The sequence below is a fragment of the Ranitomeya variabilis genome, chromosome 2 (genome assembly GCF_051348905.1).
Source record: "Ranitomeya variabilis isolate aRanVar5 chromosome 2, aRanVar5.hap1, whole genome shotgun sequence".
NCBI lineage: Eukaryota > Metazoa > Chordata > Amphibia > Anura > Dendrobatidae > Ranitomeya > Ranitomeya variabilis.
In genome coordinates, this window is record NC_135233.1 from 224,778,029 (window position 1) to 224,798,866 (window position 20,838).

Consider the following 20,838-nt stretch of genomic DNA (forward strand, 5'->3'; position numbering starts at 1 on the left):
CACCAGAGCACCATTGAGCATGTTGCTCAGATGCAAGAGAGGATTGCATAGATGATGCCCATAGTAAAAGGACATCTCCTCAAGGAAAAAGAAGCTCAAGCTAGGGTCTACAACTGGTCAACCAGGGTGGCAGTTAAGCCCAGGACAGAGTACTCATACTAATTCCCACCATGGAGAGTAAGTTCATGGCCAAGTGGCAAGGGCCTTATTAGGTGATGGAAAAGCTTGGTGAAATGAACTACAAGATTCATCAACTGGGAAAACGTAAGCCGTAACAGGTCTACCATGTGTTAGGGGTCGAGTTCCCACCTCTGCACAGGGGGAATCTCGGGCCATCTCCGCTGCGCTCTCCCATTCTTCTCCTGCCGCAGTGGAGCCTGCTCATCGGAGACGTCGGTCCCAGTGTCTCGCTCAGTCTGACTCTGTGCAAAGGGTTACTGCTGCTTTTCCATCTTCTGCCATTGAAGCCAGTGCTGGGCAGCAGTGAGCAGACGCTTTTGGGACTAAGTCCTGCTTTTCTCCTTCTGAGCATGCCCAGGGTAAGATCTCTCATTGGAGATCGAGGGTCACATGCTTGGGTACTGCAGCAAAGCCCATTGGTTCTCCAGGAAGGTCCTGAAGGTACTCAGGCTATGTGGCAGCCTCTCATTGGTCCTTCTAGGAAGGTCTTGTACTTGCTGCAGCTATATAAGGTTCGCATGGCGGCACGGCCATGCGCTAGTATCAATGCATGTTATGAGTTTTGCGCCAATGTGGATTCAGGGACCCGGTTGAAATAAGCCACTTAGAATACCGGCACCTCCGGTGAGGAGATTCTGTGTATGGTTTCAGGGCCCCGGCTGAAATAAGCCACCTAGAATACCGGCTCGTCCGGTGAGGAGATTGTATGTTTGCCTCCTTGACTGCGTGACCACAAGCTGCTATCTGCTCAGCAGTTACTGCGTATTCCTGTGGAGTTTAACAGGACACATTCCTTTCTTTATAGCAACTCTGTGAAGCAACAGAGATCGCTTCTACCGCCATATAGTGCCGCCGTTTGCCAGCAGCAGGTTCTTTTCCTGCACGGTGGACCCTGGGCTGCGAATGCACCAAATAACATCTCTATATTTACTCGGTGTGTTCCGCCAGCCCTAACAGTATACTAGCGCCAGGGTCTGGCTGGTAAAAGGCAGACAGTCAGCGTCTACAGCGGTACATCCAGCAGCTGGAGGGTAGGTTGGCGGCTCTTGAGCCAGTGTAGCTGCAGCCAGTTTTTCCTCTGCCACCCCTTCTCCGACTTTATCCCGTCTCCCGCTTCCAGACAAGTTTGCTGGTGACGCACCGGACGACACCTTACTCAGGCTGTCTCCGGAAGTCACATAGCGCTCAGATGTTACAATTAACCCTTCCGGATCAAAATGTCACAAATGCAACCACTAAAGGTAGTAACACCACCGTCCTGGTTATTCACTTGCACCTGTCTAATTGCATGCACTTAAATAAAATAATTCTCAGAGTTTTCTTTTCTGTATTTATTTTTTTATTGTTTTATTGTTCAGTAATCCATTCGTTTCAAAAAGGAATAACCAAAATCAGCTATAATCTATATATATTGTTTAGGGAAAAAAACCCTTATACTACATTCATGGTCACACTAAGGAAAAAAAAAATTTAAAAAGGAGATACAAAGTTTTTTTTACAAAAAACCTTTTTTTTTTTTCTTTTTACAAAAAAAATGTTTTCGTCCTCCACGTAACCACGTTTCCCCAGGGCTAGTGTCTTCCGATATTGTGCAGCCGTACATCTAAAAAGCAAATAAATCATTTCAAATTAGAGATATATAGCATTATATCCCTTTTTAAAAGTAACAATAATAACAATAAAATACAGAATTGCTACTCAGAAGTCCTCATATCTTCTGTGTAGCGAAAAACATATACTCTAGTCTAAATGACAGTATGTATCTTAAAATCTAGTCCCCTAGGTTAAGGGTACCAAGCTCGTAGATCCACATAAGTTCCTTCTTTTTCAAAATCTGTTCCCTATTACCTCCTCTCCTCTGCATTGGGACTGCATCAATTATTTTACACTTGAGTTCTTTTTCGGAATGATTACATTCAATGAAGTGTTTAGGGACTGGTAGGTCCATTCTCTTTTTCCTTATGGTATATCGGTGATGGTTCATCCTAACCTTAAATTCACAGGTTGTTTCACCGATATACCATAAGTTACACGGACAAATGAGAAATATTGTTTAATGTCATAAGTTTTCTTTGTTTCACGGTGCTGGAACGTAGATCCCTTAACCATATGTACACAATTTACACAATTTAAGCACGGGAAACATCCTTTTTTGATCTTACCAGTTAGTGTAACTTGGGTACTTTTTTCCATTGGCCCTATGTCAGATTTAATCAAATAATCTCTAATGTTCTTGTTTTTTCTATATGAGTACAATGGTGTCATCTCAAATTCTTTTATCTCTAGGAGACATTTTCCCAACATGCCCCAATGTTTTTTTATTATATTGGCCACTTCCCTGCTTTCTTCAACATATGTTGTTGCCAACGGAATCCGATTTAACTGTTTTGTTTTGTTATTGATTAATTCCCTCCTATCTTGCTTTAACACCTTCTCTTTAGTGGTTTCCAATAAACTCTTAGGGTATCCCCTATCCTGAAATTTATTAATTAGGGAATACATCACCACATCAACCTCTTCTCTGTCTTGCACTATTCGCCGTACTCTAAGTAACTGACTCAATGGTATGGATCTCACCATACTGCGGGGGTGTTGGCTATCATATATAAGTAAATTATTTTTATCATTTCTTTCACAAAGAGAGTTGTATCTAACCTCCCCTCTTTTTGCTTGACCAACACACCCAGAAATTGTATCTTCATTGTGGATGATACTAATGTGAACTTTATTGTTAAATCAATGGTATTGAGAAATTGAAGGAAATAATCCAATGCTTCTTGGGATCCTGTCCAAATGAGGAAGACATCGTCCACATATCTCCACCATACCAACACATGTTGGAAATGGCGAGATATGTAGATGTAGTCCTCCTCTAGGACTTCTATTACCAGATTTGCGTACGAGGGGGCCATATTGGCCCCCATTGCTCTTCCCTGTTTTTGTGTGTAAAAAACATCACCAAATAAAAAATAATTCCGTTTTAGTATAATTTCTAACAGTTTAAGCAAAAATGTTTTACCTTGAACCGTATATTTTTCCATATCCAACTTTTTTCTACTGCATTTAAACCACGTTGATGGTCAATAGACATGTATAAAGATACTACGTCAAAAGACGCTAGGATTACCTCCTTGTCCAAATGTACTGCGTCCAACGTCCAACTTATTGAGAAAGTAAGTTGTGTCCTTTATGTATGATTTACCTTTTCTCACTATGGGATTAAATATTTTATCTAAAAAGATACCCATTTTATTGAAAATTGAGTTTACTCCTGAGATTATCGGACGCCCAGGGGGGTTAATCAAAGTTTTATGAATTTTAGGAGTTACATATAATACTGGAGTTCGAGGGGACTCAACTAATAGATAATCATGCAAGTCTTGATCTAATAAATAATTCCAATGCTTGTTTTAAACACATCTTGATTTCTTTCATTATACTAAATTTTGGATCTCCATCCATTCTACAATATACGCTCTCATCTTCCAGTTGTCTCATAATCTCGGTAACATACATTGACCTGTCCATGACGATGACAGCACCCCTCTTATCAGCGGGTTTATTAAAATCCCAGACATGTGGGTTGATTAAAATCCTGCACATTATCTCACTGAAACAATGGAGTGCTGCCTCTTCTTTTGAAATATATATATATATATATATATATATATATATATATATATATATATATATATATTGCTTCTCACCTAGTAACAAAAAAATTGTGATTTATTGAGTTGAGTTGAGCTTCAGAAAGAGTAAAAAGACATATTATTTATGGACATATCTTTGTCTTTACGTTGTTTATGAGAATAATTATGTGTCTTACGGGTCAATGTCAATTTTCTACCAGGAAAAGGACAGTGCTTGGTGAATGGGATGATCATGTACAATGGAGCAGCCTGGTCCCCTCAGCAATGTACCATATGTGTATGTGACCAAGGAAAGAAAGTATGTGAGCCTCTTGATTGTGAAGAGGATATCACTTGTCCGGGTGGAAAATTACAAATACCTCCGGGTGAATGCTGCCCAGTCTGTGTGAAGACAGGTATGTACCCATCTGGAGAAATTAATCTTTGATTCCAATGGGGGATCTATATTTTCTGTTTTATGGTTGTATCACTGGAGAAATGTTGACAGTCATCAAGTTGACTTGAAGACGTGTACATAAGCATTATGGTGCATTGATACTAGTATTAATAAGCATATTGATAAGTATTATAGTACATTTTATCTAGCCAAGTCCACAGCATCAAATAAAAACAGGGCCCCTTACTGGTGCATGCTATCACACTTTGCCAGCCATCAGACAGACCTGACACATCTCATCCAATCCTCCGACCCATGAAATTAAAGAAACATGTTTAGGAAGTCAGTTTCTTTGACATCCATAATGGCACATGCTTTCCATACTTCTCTATCTAAATATCTGGATTATTGTTACATACATGTTTCGACTCCAGAGTCAGGCTCCGCTCCCTTCCCTTATGGCAGACACCTCCGACTGTTGTTTACGTTAGGTTTAACACGTTGCTTGGCGTACCTTTCTGACATCATTCAAAATCTTTAAGCTCTACTTAGACACACATCTGGAGTCTGAGCATTCAATCTGTGTAATATTCAGTTGCCAAACTCTTGGAGTTGTGCCACCATCCAGTTCCTTCAGATGCAATCAACTCTTCAAACTCTTGTCTTTTCTACACCTTGCACTGCTATTCAGACCTACTGGTTAACCCATCGTTTGCTGTAAGCATTGCAAACTGTTATTTAGAGACTATCCACATTATGTTACAATCATCTCTACATTCTCCTGGGGTTTCTACAACTTACATTTATTGCTCCTCAGACCACCTGGCTTATCCATTATTTGCTGGAAGCATTAAAAAGTGTTAGAGGCTATTAACATCATGCTGCAATCATTTCTGCATTTTCCTGTGTTTTTTCTTCAACTTACATCCACTGCTTGTTAGATCTATTGGTTAACCATAATTTGCTGTAAGCGTTGAAAACTTATTTAAAAGCTATTCACATTACACTGCAATAATTTCTTCATTCTCCTGTGGTTTCTACAACTTGCATCTATTGCTCCTCAGACCTGCAAATTTATTCATCATTTGCTGTAAGCAGTACAAACTGTTATTTAGAGACTATTAACATTATGCTGCAATCATTTCTGCATTTTCCTGTGTTTTTTTCTAGCACCTACTGCTTGTTAGACCTCTAGTTATCCATTATTTACTGTAAGCATTACAAATTTATTTAGAGACTATTCACATTACACTGCAACCATTTCTTCATTCTCCTGTGGTTTCTACAATTTGCTCCTCAGAAATGCTGGTCAACCTATCATTTGCTATAAGCATTACAAACTGTCATTTACAAGCTATTTATATTACGTAGCAATCCACTCAAGTCTCCTGTGGCTTCTGCTGTGTCCTTCTCCACTTGTTCATTTGCCATCCAGCGTAGCCCTAGTTCTCCCTGCAGTGTTATTGCTCTCAGTCCATGTGTTCACCCAGACCCATGACTGTGTATCCATCTCACCAGGTAAACCCAGCAGCATTATTGTGGCTTCTTTTTTTTCAAGTGTGAATCTGGTGTTATTTGGGCCATTGTTGTGCAAAGTTGAGCATTTTAGTCCCATTACAGGACAAAGAACCCTTAAGAGTCATCCTCTTTTATGGTTTGGGACAAGGTCATACATGCGAAAGACATTTTCATCATTGAGCCTAGATAGCTGCAAAGGGCCCATGAGTGGGACAGTTTTTCCTTTATGGATTTGTAAATGACTATGAAGAAGAGAGGCCATGTGTAGATTTACAAAGTTCATAAAAAAAGAGACAGAATTGTTGCTCTTACTTATATTCCCTAATGCAGCTATATAGGTTCTATGAGAACATGTCTATAGGACATACAATCTTAAGGACTGCATGACCCTATTGGTCAGCTATATGAGTAGATAAGCATGGAACATGCGAGTCTTCCTGAGGAATATCCAAGAGGACTAGATGCTATAGTGATCTTATTTAGGTTGAGTGGAACCTTGAAGGTTTAGAGTATTATGTCCAAAATGTACCCATATTATGGGGCCTGAGGGTCATGTCTGCAGGACTTCAAGGACTTGTGGAAGGGAAAAGCAGTGGGTTTCATTGTGATTTCTAAGTCACTTATGGTTATTGGCATGTCTCCCGTTACACTTATGAATATTATGACAGCAATTATTGTACCTAAATATATCACAGTTATCCTGTAATCTAGATATTGTACCTTGCAGAAACTACTCATGTTCCACTTGTGTCAGCAGCAACGCTCAACCAAAGAAAAATAACAATGCAAAAACACAAGGACGTTAAAAAGGACACAAAGCGGATGAAAGTCAAAGGAGATCCTACAAAGATAATATCCAGACCAGCCTTGGGATCAAACACAACAACGAATATTAAGCCAGCGACCATAAATCCACCAAAATCACAGAAGACACCAGTAAACGGGCTGGGTGATATGACCCAAGGGAAATCTCCAGCAAAAAAGGAAATAAATAATAGAAAACAAGAAACTAATGTCCAGAAGAAAGAAGTGACGCTTTCTAATCCAAAAAAAGAAGCAAACAGGGAGAAAAATTCTCATGTAGAAGGTTTGAAGACCTCTGAGAAGAAGCAGCCAACAGAGGGTTAGATATGAACACCAAGTAGTGGTCAATGGTCTTTAATTTCAAGGATTGTCATTCAATCTGTAGCTCTCTACTGTTGCAAAACTACAGAGCCACAGGTTGGGAACCGTCAGATTATATAATGACCTAAATAGTAATTTCCCAATATATTGTGAGGTCACCCCATGGGCGTTAAAGATGCCATCAAAAGTGGACAGGTTTTGCTCTTATTTCATTTGCACTTCTACCCTAAGATTTTAAATTTTAGTCTTAGAATGCGCCATACGGTTCCAGAGATATGGGCCTATTTATTTTGTGCTAATTTTTATGGTCTTTACGAGGGGGTGTGGCTCACACGCCCCAGAGGAGCCTGTTAGTCACGCCCCCTTAGTAAAGACCATAAAAATTAGCACTAAATGTAATGGATCACATCTCTAGAAACTTATGATGGATTTAAAAAAAACAAAAAAACATTGTATTTAGGGGAACAGCGGGAATAAAATAAGAGCAACAGCAGATTTTTTTTTTGCTTTGATGGCAGTTGATCAAATTTAACATGAAGCGTAATGCTGCAAACAGACAAAACAATATACCCCACATAGGAACCCAGTGGCCCCCATTATATTCTGAGTCGACGGTTGTGTTCCCGTGGCACCTGTTGTGCGGCACTGCACAATGATATGAGCATAGCCTAAAAGGGGTTGTGCCACCATAAACATTAATATATATTATAATTCTATATCATTATATATTATGTTTTGCATATTAATTATATGGAACATAACTTCTATAGTGCCCCCGACAGACATGGAGTATGTTCTGGAAATAGACTGTCTAAATAACTGGTCATAATTATTCTAACTCCATAATTCTTTCATATCCTTAGTGAAACCAAGAGACAAAGCAATAAAAAAGGGGGCAACACAAATCCTGAGTACGATGAAACCAAAAATGCCAAACGTGGAAACGAAGAACAAGCAGGAGGACATAAAGTTATTACCATCCACTCCAACCATGCCCAGTGTGCCATCATTCATTCGACCAACACTACCTCACATTCCCTCCCTACCTAGCGGGTGTCTCCTCTCTGAATTCACCATCGCCTGCGCCAACACAAAGATGTCCTACCTGCCTCTCATGACTGACCCAGGATTGAAGACTCTCTATTTGGCCGGTAAGACAAAGGCCACAATTTTGCTTATATGAAAAAAAAATGGGGCCTTTTCAGTAGTAAAAATTAGTTTTTTAAATAGAGGGAAATTATCAAGAGTTTTGTGCCAGTTTTTGGACCGTTTGCCTTCTATAGCCCCTGTGTTGCACTGTCTATTGCTGGCTGCAGAATAAGTACGGTAACTCTTTATTATGACGACGGTTTGGATTTTATTGCAAATACAATACATTTTTTCATTTTAGGGAATGTTGCAGCCAGCACAAACTTTGTGAAATGTATGTATCTGTATTAATATATGAGTGGAGGACAATTCAAATAAAAAAAAAATGGGAAAAAACCCACCCAACTACCCTCAACCTGCTGGCCTGGTCCCCTGCCAGTCTCATAGATTTACAATTGATATCCCCAAAAATCAGAGTCTTTAGTCTCTTTACTCTTGGGCTCCGCCATATGCAATGTTAGGATGTGTAGAGGACTACAAGTTGCAGGATAGGGCAGACGTGAATATCTGTAGAGTCTGGGGTCTTGCGTTAGCTTGGGGGGTCTGATCTGTGTCTGTATTAATTAACTATGGTTTACATGATCTGGAACAGAGTCTGTGTTGGTTCAGGGGGTCTGGGTCTATTTGTTTAGGAGGTATGTACTATTTATGGGGTCTCATAGTTGCTGACTAAGTTATTGTTTACCGTAAATCCGATTTTTGCATTACATGCATTTTAAAAAAGGCATTTTCTTTAACCCCTTCACCCCCCAAGCCTGTTTTCACCTTCCTGACCAGGCCACATTTTACAATTCTGACCACTGTCACTTTATGAGGTTATAACTCGGAACACTTCAATGGATCCTGATGATTCTGAGACTGTTTTCTCATGACATATTGAATGTCATGATAGTGGTAAAGTTTCTTCGATATGACTTATGTTTATTTGTGAAAATATCGGAAATTTGACTAAAATGTGGAAAATTTAGCAATTTTCAAAATTGTATTTTTATGCCCTTAAATCAGACAGATATGTCACACAAAATAGTTAATAAATAATATTTCCCACATGTCTACATTACATCAGCACAATTTTTTTAAACATTATTTTTCTTAGGGAGTTATAAGGGTTAAAAGTTGACCAGCGATTTGTCATTTTTCCCATTTTTTTTTAGGGGCCACACCACATTTGAAGTGACTTTGGGGGGTCTGTACTATAGAAAATACCCAACAGTGACACCATTCTAAATACTGCACCTCTGAAGGTGCTCAAAATCACATTCAAGAAGTTTATTAACCCTTCACAAAAATTTACATTAGACCCAAATTAGTTTTTTTCCCAAGGGCAACAGGAAAAACAGACCCCAATATGTGTTGGGCAATTTCTCCTGAGCACGCCGATATCCCATATGTGTGGGAAAACCACTGTTTGGGCGCACAGCAGGGTTTGGAATGAAAGGTGCGCCATTTGACTTTTAGAATGTAAAATTTGCTGGAATAATTACCGGCGCCATGTCGTGTTTGAGGAGCTCCTGATGTGCCTAAACAGTGGATATCGCTCACACGTTACATCATTTGGAAATTAGACCCCTCATGGAACTTATCTAGATGTGTGGTGAGCACCTTGAACCCATAGGTGCGTCACAGAAGTTTATAACGTTGAGCTGTAAAAATTAAAATTAAAATTTTTACCACAAAAAAAATTCTTTTAGCTCCAGTTTTTTTATTTTCACAAGGGTAACAGGAGAAAATGCACTATACAATTTGTTCTGCAATTTCTCCTGAGTACGCACATACCCAATATGTGGAGAAAAACTGCTGTTTGGGCACACCGCAGAGCTCGGAAGGGAAGGAGCGCCATTTGACTTTTTGAATGTAAAATTTGCTGGAAATATTAGCAGACATCATGTCGCATTTGGAGAGCCCCTGATGTGCCTAAACTGTGGAACCCCCCCCCCCACACACACAAGTGACACCATTTTGGAAACTAGACCCCTCAGGTATCTTATCTAGATGGTGGTGAGCACCTAGAACCCCCAGGTTCTTCATAGATGTTTATAACGTTGAGCTGTAAAAAAAAAACAACACAAATCACATTTTCCCTACTAAAATGTTCTTTTTAGCCCCTATTTTTTATTTTTACAAGGGTAACAGAAGAAAATTAACCCTAAAAAGTGCTGTGACATTCCTCGTGAATACACCACTACCCCATATGTGGTCAGAAACTACTCAGATGTGAAGAAGCGCCATATTGGAGTTCAGATTTTTCTGGACTGGTTTGTGGGTGACATGTCACATTGACAGAGCCCCTGAGGTGCCAGAACAGCAGATATAAGTGACCCCATTTTACCAACTACACCTAGCACTGAATTCATCTAGGGTTACAGTGATCATACTGACACCATAAGTGTGTCACAGAATTGTATACCATTTGGCAGTGAAGAATAGGGTAAAAATGGCACCAAGATGTGTCCCACAATTTCTGCTGCATGTGTAAGTACCCCATATGTAGCTGTATAGTACTGCTTAGCCAGAGGGCAGGACTCTGGAGGGATGGAGCGCTATTTGCCTAATGGAGAGCAGATTTTCCTAAAACAGTTTATGGACTCCATATACGGAACCCCTAAGTGCAACAAGAGCAAAATTCCCCTTTAAGTGACCCCATTTTGGAAATTATACCCCTTCAGAAGTTTATCTACAGGTGTAGTGACTATTTTGACTCCATGGATGTTTTCCAAAAACAAGCAGCAGTGGATGTTGCTGACTGAAAATTGCAGAATGTCATTGTAGTGACCAGTACATTGCAGTCACCAGTATGTTTTGCCCAGTTCATGCTTCTGGAGACACGCACCCGTAAATTAGGCTGACTCTCATAGCTATAGAAATGCCCAACATGTGAACTCTAAATGTGGTTTAGGCACACTGCGGGGCTCAGAAGGGAAGGGGAATTTGGATTTGGTAGCGCAAAATTAGCTGGATTTCTTTTGGGAGGTGAGGAGCCATTTTGCTTTTCCAGAGCCTTTGTACTACCAATAACGTGGAAGCCCCTATATTTCCTTTGATGGATGATGGACCTGAATGGGGACTTGATTATTTTGTGGATTGAGTTGAAGCTTTTGTCAGGAACATTTCAGATCACATTTATCCTGCTCTCTACGCTGAGCACTTACATTGGGGTTTGCATCTAATTCATTATAATGAGGCAGCAGAGTTACTCTGGACTCTGTCTGGCCTCTGTTCAGCGGTGTACTTTTTAGAAGTTCACAAAATTGTGGTGGACCACGCTTTTATGCATGCTTAAAAAGATGGATACCGCCAGATCACAGGCCAGACGGAATTCACAGTATCTCCAACTGCATTGTTATAGGGAATCTTCCGCCGAGGGTTCCATCTGAATCACGTATTTCAGAGATTTACATGGAAACCCCTTTATAAGCGCTCAGCAAAGAGCGCAGGATAAATGTGCGCCGAGCCCTACTGCAATCTTTGGGAGGCAGAATCAAAAATCAACAACAGGTGAAGAATTGGATTTATTATTTTTGTACGCCGTTCCTTGCGCGGTATAAGTGATTAGGCGACTTTATTCTTCAGGTCGGTGCGATTACAGCGATGCCAGATTTATATCGGGTTTTTATGTTTGGCTGCTGTTACACAATAAAAGACTATTTTTATTGCAAAAATTAGTTTTTGCATCACCATATTTAGATAGCTATAATCTTTCCATATTTCTGCTGACAGAGTCATGTGAGGGTTTTTTGAGGGACGAACTGACATTTTTATTGGTACCGTTTTGGGGTCATGACTTTTTTTAATCTCTTTATATTCCGATTTTTTGGAGTGGGAATGAACAAAAATTCATTACTGCATTGATGCAGTAATCGATGCAAAGGGAGCCCCGACCAAGTATTGAGTGCATTTACTGAACATACATGTCAGTAGGCCAACATTTCGGATTTTGAAATCGTTTTTCAAGCTGGTGTTATAAAGTATTCTAATTTACTGAGATAATGACTTTTGGGTTTTCATTGGCTTTAAGCCATAATCATCAACATTAACAGAAATAAACACTTGAAATAGATCACTCTGTTTGTAATGACTCTATATACCGTATTTTCCAGATTATAAGGCGCACCGGATTATAAGGCGCACTTTCTATGAGCGCCTCATAAGCAATTTTGTTTCATATATAAGGCGCACTGGATTATAAGGCGCAGCACATTACCGTTAAATAAACCATTGCTCAGACTGCAAGTCAAGATTTATTACACTTTTTAACAATAACTTGAAACTGGTTCAGCTGTAATTGCAAATCTCCACTTACGCACCATGGATTCATTAATGTTGAATTCTCTTGCAGCTGCCCTATTTCCATGCTCTACTGCATAACTTATAGCTTTAAGCTTGAAACCTGCATCATAAGCATGTCTCTTAACAGGAGGCATTTTTTGGGGTAGTGGATATAGTTAACGCTAAAGCACAGATATATTGCAAGGATCCTGCGCACAGAGCTGTAAGTATCACAGCAACCCTGCACGCCGGTCACATCCACCCTGCGGCCAAAGCTCTTCCGCCCCACCTGCTGTATAGGAACGTCACGGGACCCCTGCACGCCAGCCTCATCAACTCTGCAGCGTGTCTGCTGCACGGGGCTTCAGGAAGATGGCCGCGGGATGCCGCGCGTGCGCAGAAGAGATCGCGGCGGCCATCTTCCCAAAGCCGAGATGCAAACTCGGCTTTGGAAAGATGGCCGCCGCGATCTCTTGTGCGCACGCGCGGCATCCCGCGGCCATCTTCCTGAAGCCCCGTGCAGCAGACACGCTGCAGAGCACTCTTCTGCGCACGCGCGGCCCCAGGAAGATGGCCGCCCCCACCGATGAAAGGGATGACAGCGCAGATCGCGCGCTGTGTCTTCACGTGGGCGCAGGGAATTCGGAACTTGGACATGCGCACACCACTACGCCACCAACGGAAAGCTGGGGAAGAAAAGAGCGCTGTGAACACACCCATCTGACCAGACCAGCCTGATTGACAGGCGAAAACAGCGACTTTGGTAATGTATTTCTCAGCATAGGTGGGGAATCAGGGTACACTACATACACTATAGTAACGCACAGCGCAGGCCCTATTTAACAGTATTTATAGCTCAATCTGAAAAAACGGGGTGACAGGTTCCCTTTAATACTGTTGGAGCTAGATTGTGCTGTGGAACCAGGTGCCAATTAGGGGCGTAATATAAGCGTGCACTTTATTTGTACTTTCACTTTCACTTCGGGCCCGCAGCCAGTTGGTCTTATATATACCAATAGTGGTGGTGCTGTGGTATGCCGCCGCCGACCCCTGCCGCCCACGATAGAGGTAAAGGATCCTGTATGAACCTCTCTCTTGGTTCATATATAAGGCGCACTGGATTATAAGGCGCACTTTCTATTTCTGAGAAATTCTCAACATTTTATGTGCGCCTTATAATCCGGAAAATACGGTAATATATGAGGGAGCTCACTTCCTCTGCAGTGCCCCGCGATGTCGTTGTCACTGTTGACAGCGGCATCAGAGTGGATAAACGCCCGCGATCGGTGCTAGCATCGTGGGCATTGCTGCGGAGTGACAGCTCTCATATATAACTGAGAGCTGAAATCTTGTAATTTTCACAATGACCACTAGGGGCTTTTTAGAGTCATACTTCTGGTTGTTTCAGGAAAAGTTTTTCATTGTTTCCTTATCATCAGAGGATTACTGTCACTGATAACACAGGATCCACAATAGGCGATGTCACAGCTCACTTTCTCCCCTCCCTTCACTATGACCTTTGCACACGCTCATTAGATGCTTCAATACATAAGATAGGGTCAGAGTTTTCTCATTGCTGCTAATGTACATTTGTTGTTTCCTGAAACAACGGGAAGTTAGAGTCTAAAAAATCCCTAACGGCCGGTGTGAAAATGGGGCACATGCTAAAAAATTTGACCACACAAGAAATTATATACAATCATTAATCTAACAGAAAAATCCACTCCCAATATTTCTTTTTTTTCATAAAAAAAATGTGATTGCACAGCATATAAAGCCGCCATCTAACTATAACTATCGCCAAATAAAACACGTAATAATAACCTCCATTATTATTAACAAGATCCATGTATAACACCGCGGTAACGTACAGTTTATAGCAGCAGCTGGAGCTGGAAGGCGGTGCACATTTCTCTCCCAATAAATGAATTCCTGAAACTAATTTTAAAAGAAATCCACAAAAATGTGATAAACTCTGAACATTTTTCAGATTGTATGACAGGGATAATGGCTGAACATTTGGAACTGTGCTGCCTCCTAGAAACAATGTAAAAACCATCACATACTTCCTGATGGTACAAGCTGCAGATCCTAGAAGCCTGATTCATGGCTGTATTTGCACCTTTTTCTTTTAGTTTTTGCTGTTTTTCATTCATTTTCCCCCTTTAGGGTATGTGTCCACGTTCAGGATTGCATCAGGATTTGGTCAGGATTTTTCATCAGTATTTGTAAGCCAAAACCAGGAGTGGGGGATTAATGCAAAAGTGGTGATGTGTTTCTATTATACTTTTCCTCTAATTGTTCCTCTCCTGGTTTTGGCTTACAAATACTGATGAAAAATCCTGACCAAATCCTGATGCAATCCTGAACGTGGACACATACCCTTAAGGGGTTTCTCATTACTGGACAGCCACAACTTCATCAATTCAGGACCCTAAGGGTATGTTTCCACGTTCAGGAAACGCTGCGTTTTTGACGCTGCGTTTTTCTGCTGCGTCAAAAATGCAGCGTCCAGATGTTACAGCATAGTGGATGGGATTTTATGAAATCCAGACTCCACTATGCGTTTAAAAACGCATGCGTTTTTGCCGCGAAAACGCATGCGTTGTGCGTTTTTTCAAAACGCTGCATGTTGCTACTATGAGCAAAACACGCAGGTACACCACAGGTGACCTGCCAGTGACCTCAGGTGCAGTTTTGGTCAGGATTTTACTTGCATAAAATCCTGACCAAAGACTGATGCAATCCTGAACGTGGAAACATACCCTCAGGGTATGTGTCCACGTTCAGGATTGCATCAGGATTTGGTCAGGATTTTTCATCAGTATTTGTAAGCCAAAACCAGGAGTGGGTGATAAATGCAGAAGTGGTGCATATGTTTCTGTTATACTTTTCCTCTAATTGTTCGACTCCTGGTTTTGGCTTACAAAAACTGATGAAAAATCCTGACCAAATCCTGATGCAATCCTGAACGTGGACACATACCCTAATTGTCCAGGCTTCTGCTGAAAATTCTGCATTCACGCCATCAAAATTCTCTGGTACTTGTATGCAATTTGCATATATGCGGCAACATGCTGACTAGACATGATCAGTCTCACTCAATGTGAGTGTATTGAGCAAGGCCAGACACGTCTAGTTGGAATGTGTCCGGAAGTATGCAAACTGTATACTTGCGGTCATGTGACCTCTTCCTCTCAAAAGCAATACCGGGGGATGCTGACATCATGCGGTGCGCTCTGTAACAACTCTGCCGGCATCACTGCATAGCCTCTCATCCCTCACACACCGTCTTACTCACTGCTCCAGGTCATGTTGTGATTTCTGTCTGCTACGGGCTCCATGTTCTGTGCCTCTTGCTTTCTGCCTGCTCTCTGCATGTTTCCTGGCTGTGTGCATAGGGGGCGGCACCAGAACTCTCTGGTTCTTATGGAATCAGGGTGCACCTGTCTAACGTGTTCCTGACCAATTACCAAGAGGCCTCTAGTATTTTTGGCAACCCCACCCTGTGGAACTCGCCTGTGCAATGTGTTAACTCAGTTAGTGTCTCACTACAGGTTTTGCTCTGTGTTCTTCTCTGGAGGCTTCTCTCCTAGCTTTGCCTTGAACTAGTCTGTCCACCCTCCAGGAGGCAGAATATCCTGGTCCCTGTGTCTTTATTCCTGTACCTTGTCTCGTACCATTACCTTGTCTGAACTCTGTCCTACCTCTGTCTCACTGTCTCATTGTCTGTGGCTTCTTTCCCTGCTGTGTCTTTCCTTGTGTCCTCTCTGTTTGCCTGTGCTCCATACTCTTGCAGCTCTGCTTATGTTCTGCATTCTTGCGGCTCTGCCTGCCCAGTACTCTTGTGACCTTGCCTGTGCTCCGTACTCTGGCAGCTCTGCTTATGCTCCGCACTCTTGCGGCTCAGCTTGCTCTGTACCTTTGTCTCACTGCCTGCTCTGTAGTCTTGCGGCTCTGCGTGTTCTCCGTACTCCTGCGGTTCTGCTTCATTCTGGTTCTGCTGCTGCAGAACCTTTTGCTGCTCTACAGCTCTTATCCGCAGCCTTGCGGGTTTCCTCCTGTGTGAACATGACTCTACCTGTTTCTCCATACACCATTCCTTCCTATCAGTACCAGTATCTGCACCCCCTGTGTGAACAGGACACTACCTAATCCATACACCCCTCCTGTCCCGTGTCTCAGCCATGCCTGCCTGCCCTGTCTCAGCTGCGCCTGCCTGCCCTGTGTCTCAGCCGCGCCTTCCTGCCCAGTGTCTCAGCCGTGCCTGCCTGCCCTGTGTCTCTGCTGTGCCTGCCCTGTGTCTCTGCTGTGCCTGCCCTGTGTCTCAGCCGTGCCTGCCTGCCCTGTGTCTCAGCCGTGCCTGCCTGCCCTGTGTCTCTGCCATGCCTGCCTGCCCTGTGTCTCTGCCGTGCCTGCCTGCCCTGTGTCTCAGCTGTGCCTGCCTGCCCAGTGTCTCAGCCGTGCCTGCCCTGTGTCTCTGCTGTGCCTGCCTGCCCTGTGTCTCTGCTGTGCCTGCCCTGTGTCTCAGCCGTGCCTGCCTGTCCTGTGTCCCAGCCGTGCCTGCCCTGTGTCTCTGCCGTGCCTGCCTGCCCTGTGTCTCTGCTGTGCCTGCCTGCCCTGTGTCTCAGCCGCGCCTGCCTGCACTGTGTCTCAGCCACGCCTGCCTGCCCTGTGTCTCAGCCGCGCCTGCCTGCCCTGTGTCTCAGCCGCACCTGCCTGCCCTGTGTCTCAGCTGTGCCTGCCCAGTGTCTCAGCTGTGCCTGCCTGCCCTGTGTCTCAGTCATGCTTGCTCGCCCCGTGTCTCAGCTGTTCCTGCCTGCCCAGTGTCCCAGCCATGCCTGCTTGCCCTGTGTCTCGGCCGTGCCTGCCAGCCCTGTGTGTCAGCTGTGCCTGCCTGCCCAGTGTCTCAGCCGTGCCTGCTTGCCAGTGTCTTAGCCGTGCCTGCCTGCCCTGTGTCTCAGCCATGCCTGCCTGCCCTGTGTCTCAGCCGTACCTGCCTGCCTACTCATCTGAGTTTCAGCCATGCTCATCTGCCAGTCCTGCCTGTCGCCCGCACCTGTCCGAGTGTTCCTGTTTCCCAAGTGGGATCAGCAGCCACAGCCAGACACCACCCTGGAGTGGCACCTGCAGCTTCCTGCAGCACAAGCCTCACCATCAGAGGCTCCAGTGAACACCGAGGCAGCTGTCCTAGTCACGCCACCTTCCAGGGTAGTCTGGTTTGTGGCACGCACACTGTAAGGATTCAGAAGTCTGCAGTGTCATAGAGTAACTGCCGAATTTTAGCAGAATACTGGACAATCCCTTTAAAATAAGAACAATGGATAACCAGCTCCCATATCACCGTCATTCCACAGAGGTCGGCCACGTTGTTCTGGGAGACTGACGTGGCATAGTTGTCCACATACAGGCTACAGTCAATGAGCGGCCACTCGTCAGCTGCAGACTTAACTTTTTCTTTAAAGCAGACGTGCGCTCTAGTGGAATATTGATGAACTGCAGTTAAAGTAAGAATAAGGTGCATGTTACTTCTTTGAACTGGTTTCTTACGGAATCTACACCAATCTAGGAACTGTCCAATCAAAAGGCTGGAAAAAAAACAAACAATCTGGTTACCCCTTGTGGCCTAGGAGACCGACCATCACTGCTGTCCAGCAGGTAAGCACTGTACTGAGGCTGTGGTGATTAGCAGGTACAGTAACAGCGCAATCCAGCTTCAAAACAGCGCTGACAAGCTGAATAGAAAAGATCTTGTAAGTGCAGTGCATGTTCGGCAGTCTAGCAGTGGTGGTCGGTCTCCAAGGCAACGAGCTGTAATCAAAAGAAAAGTGTTAATATTTCAAGAACGGCTGAAAATTTTAACAAGGAGTAAATTGCAAAATTGGTTGTATTTTCTAGCTCTATCAGACAATATTTATTTATAAGGATGGGATGTAACCCTTTAAGTCATGTTTTGCTGCCCAGGCATCAAGGAAACAGCTGGCGTGGCTGGCACAGGGTGGCATCAGTTGTGGCATTGGAATACACACAGGGTGGAGACGTTATTACCGAGTTGGGTTAGACATGAAATCGATGCGGAGAAATAATGGAGCTGCGCTGTCTACACTTTTCTTGTCATTTTAGGGCGGTGCTGGAAATATTTATGCGGGCTTCATGTACTCACAAGGTAGATGTGAAGAAGAAGCTTTCCACGAGATCAGTCTCCTTACATCTGGCATCAGTTATGTGACCAGGTGCAGAAAAAGTGGCTGTAACTAGAGCAGAAGCCCAGAGAAGTAGGGGTTAATCCACATAACTAATCACGTGACGCAGCACATGAGAACACGCAGAACAGCACAGGCGCAGCATCAGCCGTGACTGCCCCGGAGTGGAGCTGGCCTAGCTATATCTGCTGCGGTCAAAAACAGATCAAAAAAAGGGGACATTTTTTGCAAACCATATGGCCTGCCTGTTCCAGATGTACATCTGGCATTTGGATGAAGCCCGTCAACTTTCTCCTGGAACTAAAATGTATTTATATTTATTTTTCAATATGGCAAATGACACAAGCACATAAAGGATTTAGAATCAACCATCACCCTTCTGGCCGCCAAGGTAGTTTTTAAGAGGAATATATATCTTTGTGTATTTTATTTTGTAATTTTTTATATTTTTTCATATTACAATCAGTAATAATAATAATAATTTTATTTCTATAGCGCCAACATATTCCACAGCACTTTACAATTTAGAGAGGACTTGAACAGACAAAAAAAGACATAACAGCATAACAATAATCACATAAACAGATACCAAGAGGAGTGAGGGCCCCCCCCAAAAAAATAAAAAAAATAAAAGTCTTGCAATTCTCACACCGGCCACTGGGGCCTTTTTAGACTCTAACTTCCTGTTGTTTCAGGAAACAATACATGTACATCTAATGAGCATGTGAAAAGGTCATAGTGAAGAGAGGGGTAGGAGCAGGTGAGCTATGACATCTTTGGTGCAGATTCCATCAGGGACCGTATCAAAAAAAGTAATATGCACTTTTTTTTTCCAGCAGACATTTTTTGAAATCTTAAAGGGGTTGTCCATTACTGAACAACTCCACCTTCATCAATTCAGGTACCCTGAGTAAAATACAAACAGTCCATACTCACCTCCTGCAGTGGCGCCATTCCAGAGATGTCGGTGCAGGTGTTCTCGGAGAGTGACCTGACATTGTTGTCTCACACATAGGCTGAAGCCTATGAGAAGCCGCTCTTTGGCTGCAGTTCATCAATATTCCACTAGGGTAGAGTCCGCTTTAAAGAAAAAGTAAAATCTGCGAGTGGCCGCTCCTTGGCTGCAACGTGTATGTGAGACAACAAGGTCACGTCACTCTCCTGGATCAGCGGGGTCAACTTCGCTGGAATGACGCCATTACAGAAGGTGAGTATCCATTGTTCTTATTTTAAAGGGATTCCCCAATATTCTGTTAAAAGTCTGCAGTCACTCTATGATTCTGCAGACTTCTGAATCCTTACAGCGTCCGCACCGCATGCTGTCAGCATTCCCCGGTATTGCTGGCTAGTCCAAGAAGTCACGTGAAAGTAAGATTGTGATTTGCAGATCTCCGGCCACATTCCCACTAGACGTGTCCGGCTTCCCTCCATTCACTTGCATGGAGAGTGGCTGAGCAGGTCTAGTTGGAATGTGATCGCATGTACGCAAATCTCATACCTGCAGACACATGATCTCGCGAGTACTGGAGAATCCTGATGGTGTGACTCCAGACTTTTAGCAGAAGCCAGGACAACCCCTTTAATTAGGGTCCTGAATTGATAAAGCTCTGGCTGTCCAATAATGGGCAACCCCTTAAAGGGGAAAAATGTGGAAAACAGTGAAAACCAGCATAGTGGTTTTTACCATAGAAATGAATAGGAAAAGCCTTTGAAGCATTTAAAAAGTTGAATGAAAAACAGCAAAAACGAAGCAAAAAATACGCAAATGCAGCAATGAATCGGCCCGATAGGACCAATTATCAGCAGCTTGAGGCAGCAGGAAGTATGTGATGGGTATAACATTGTTTCAAGTAGGCAGTTCAGTTCTTTCACCCTCCCCATTAAAGGGATGTTCCAATTTCGGTAAATAAAGGTTATTTTTTACATTTTGTAATATACTTTTTTGTATCCTTTCGTCAATCCAAGACCCTTGCTTGGAGGTGGAAAACCTGTATTGGTCATGTAATGGGGACGGGGGTATTCAATTCGTTACAGTACCGTAATCAGAGCTGCTTGGCGTCATGCAGAGATCCTGATAACTGTGCAGATTTGATACAAAATTTATATTACATTTTAACTTACTTTATTATAGGTTCAATAAAATCAGCGTTTTATCAGCAGGAGATTATCACTGCAGAAATAGGCATCAGGTGCCAGTCAGGCTAATCTGTAGATCTAGCAGAGCTCAAATACTGAGCTGTGTATAACCCCGCCCACACCCCGATTGGCAGTTTCCTGTGGACATTGTCAACAAGCTACCAATCAGTGCTGGGGGCGGGGTTACACAGATTAGCTGGACTGCCTGGCATGTGACACCTAGTCCTGCAGT

General features: G+C 43.0%; 1 protein-coding gene and 1 long non-coding RNA gene across 8 annotated transcripts in view; one reads left to right on the forward strand and one right to left on the reverse strand.

Annotated features, from left to right (window-relative positions):
• LOC143805040 (extracellular matrix protein 2-like) overlaps positions 1–20,838 on the forward strand; it is a 96,159-nt gene that overhangs the window by 33,700 nt on the left and 41,621 nt on the right. For 3 of the 7 annotated variants that reach the window (XM_077283785.1, XM_077283787.1, XM_077283782.1), the window contains 3 exons: positions 4,034–4,228; positions 6,455–6,850; positions 7,716–8,003. In XM_077283785.1, coding sequence (XP_077139900.1) covers positions 4,034–4,228; positions 6,455–6,850; positions 7,716–8,003 — 879 coding nt within the window. The remainder of the gene's footprint in view (positions 1–4,033; positions 4,229–6,454; positions 6,851–7,715; positions 8,004–20,838) is intronic. The other 4 variants (XM_077283784.1, XM_077283783.1, XM_077283788.1 and 1 more) reach the window with 4 other exon arrangements.
• LOC143805041 (uncharacterized) overlaps positions 1,533–20,838 on the reverse strand; it is a 55,318-nt gene continuing 36,012 nt past the window's right edge. Inside the window, exon 3 of the long non-coding RNA XR_013221164.1 lies at positions 1,533–1,783. This is a non-coding gene — a long non-coding RNA (uncharacterized LOC143805041). The remainder of the gene's footprint in view (positions 1,784–20,838) is intronic.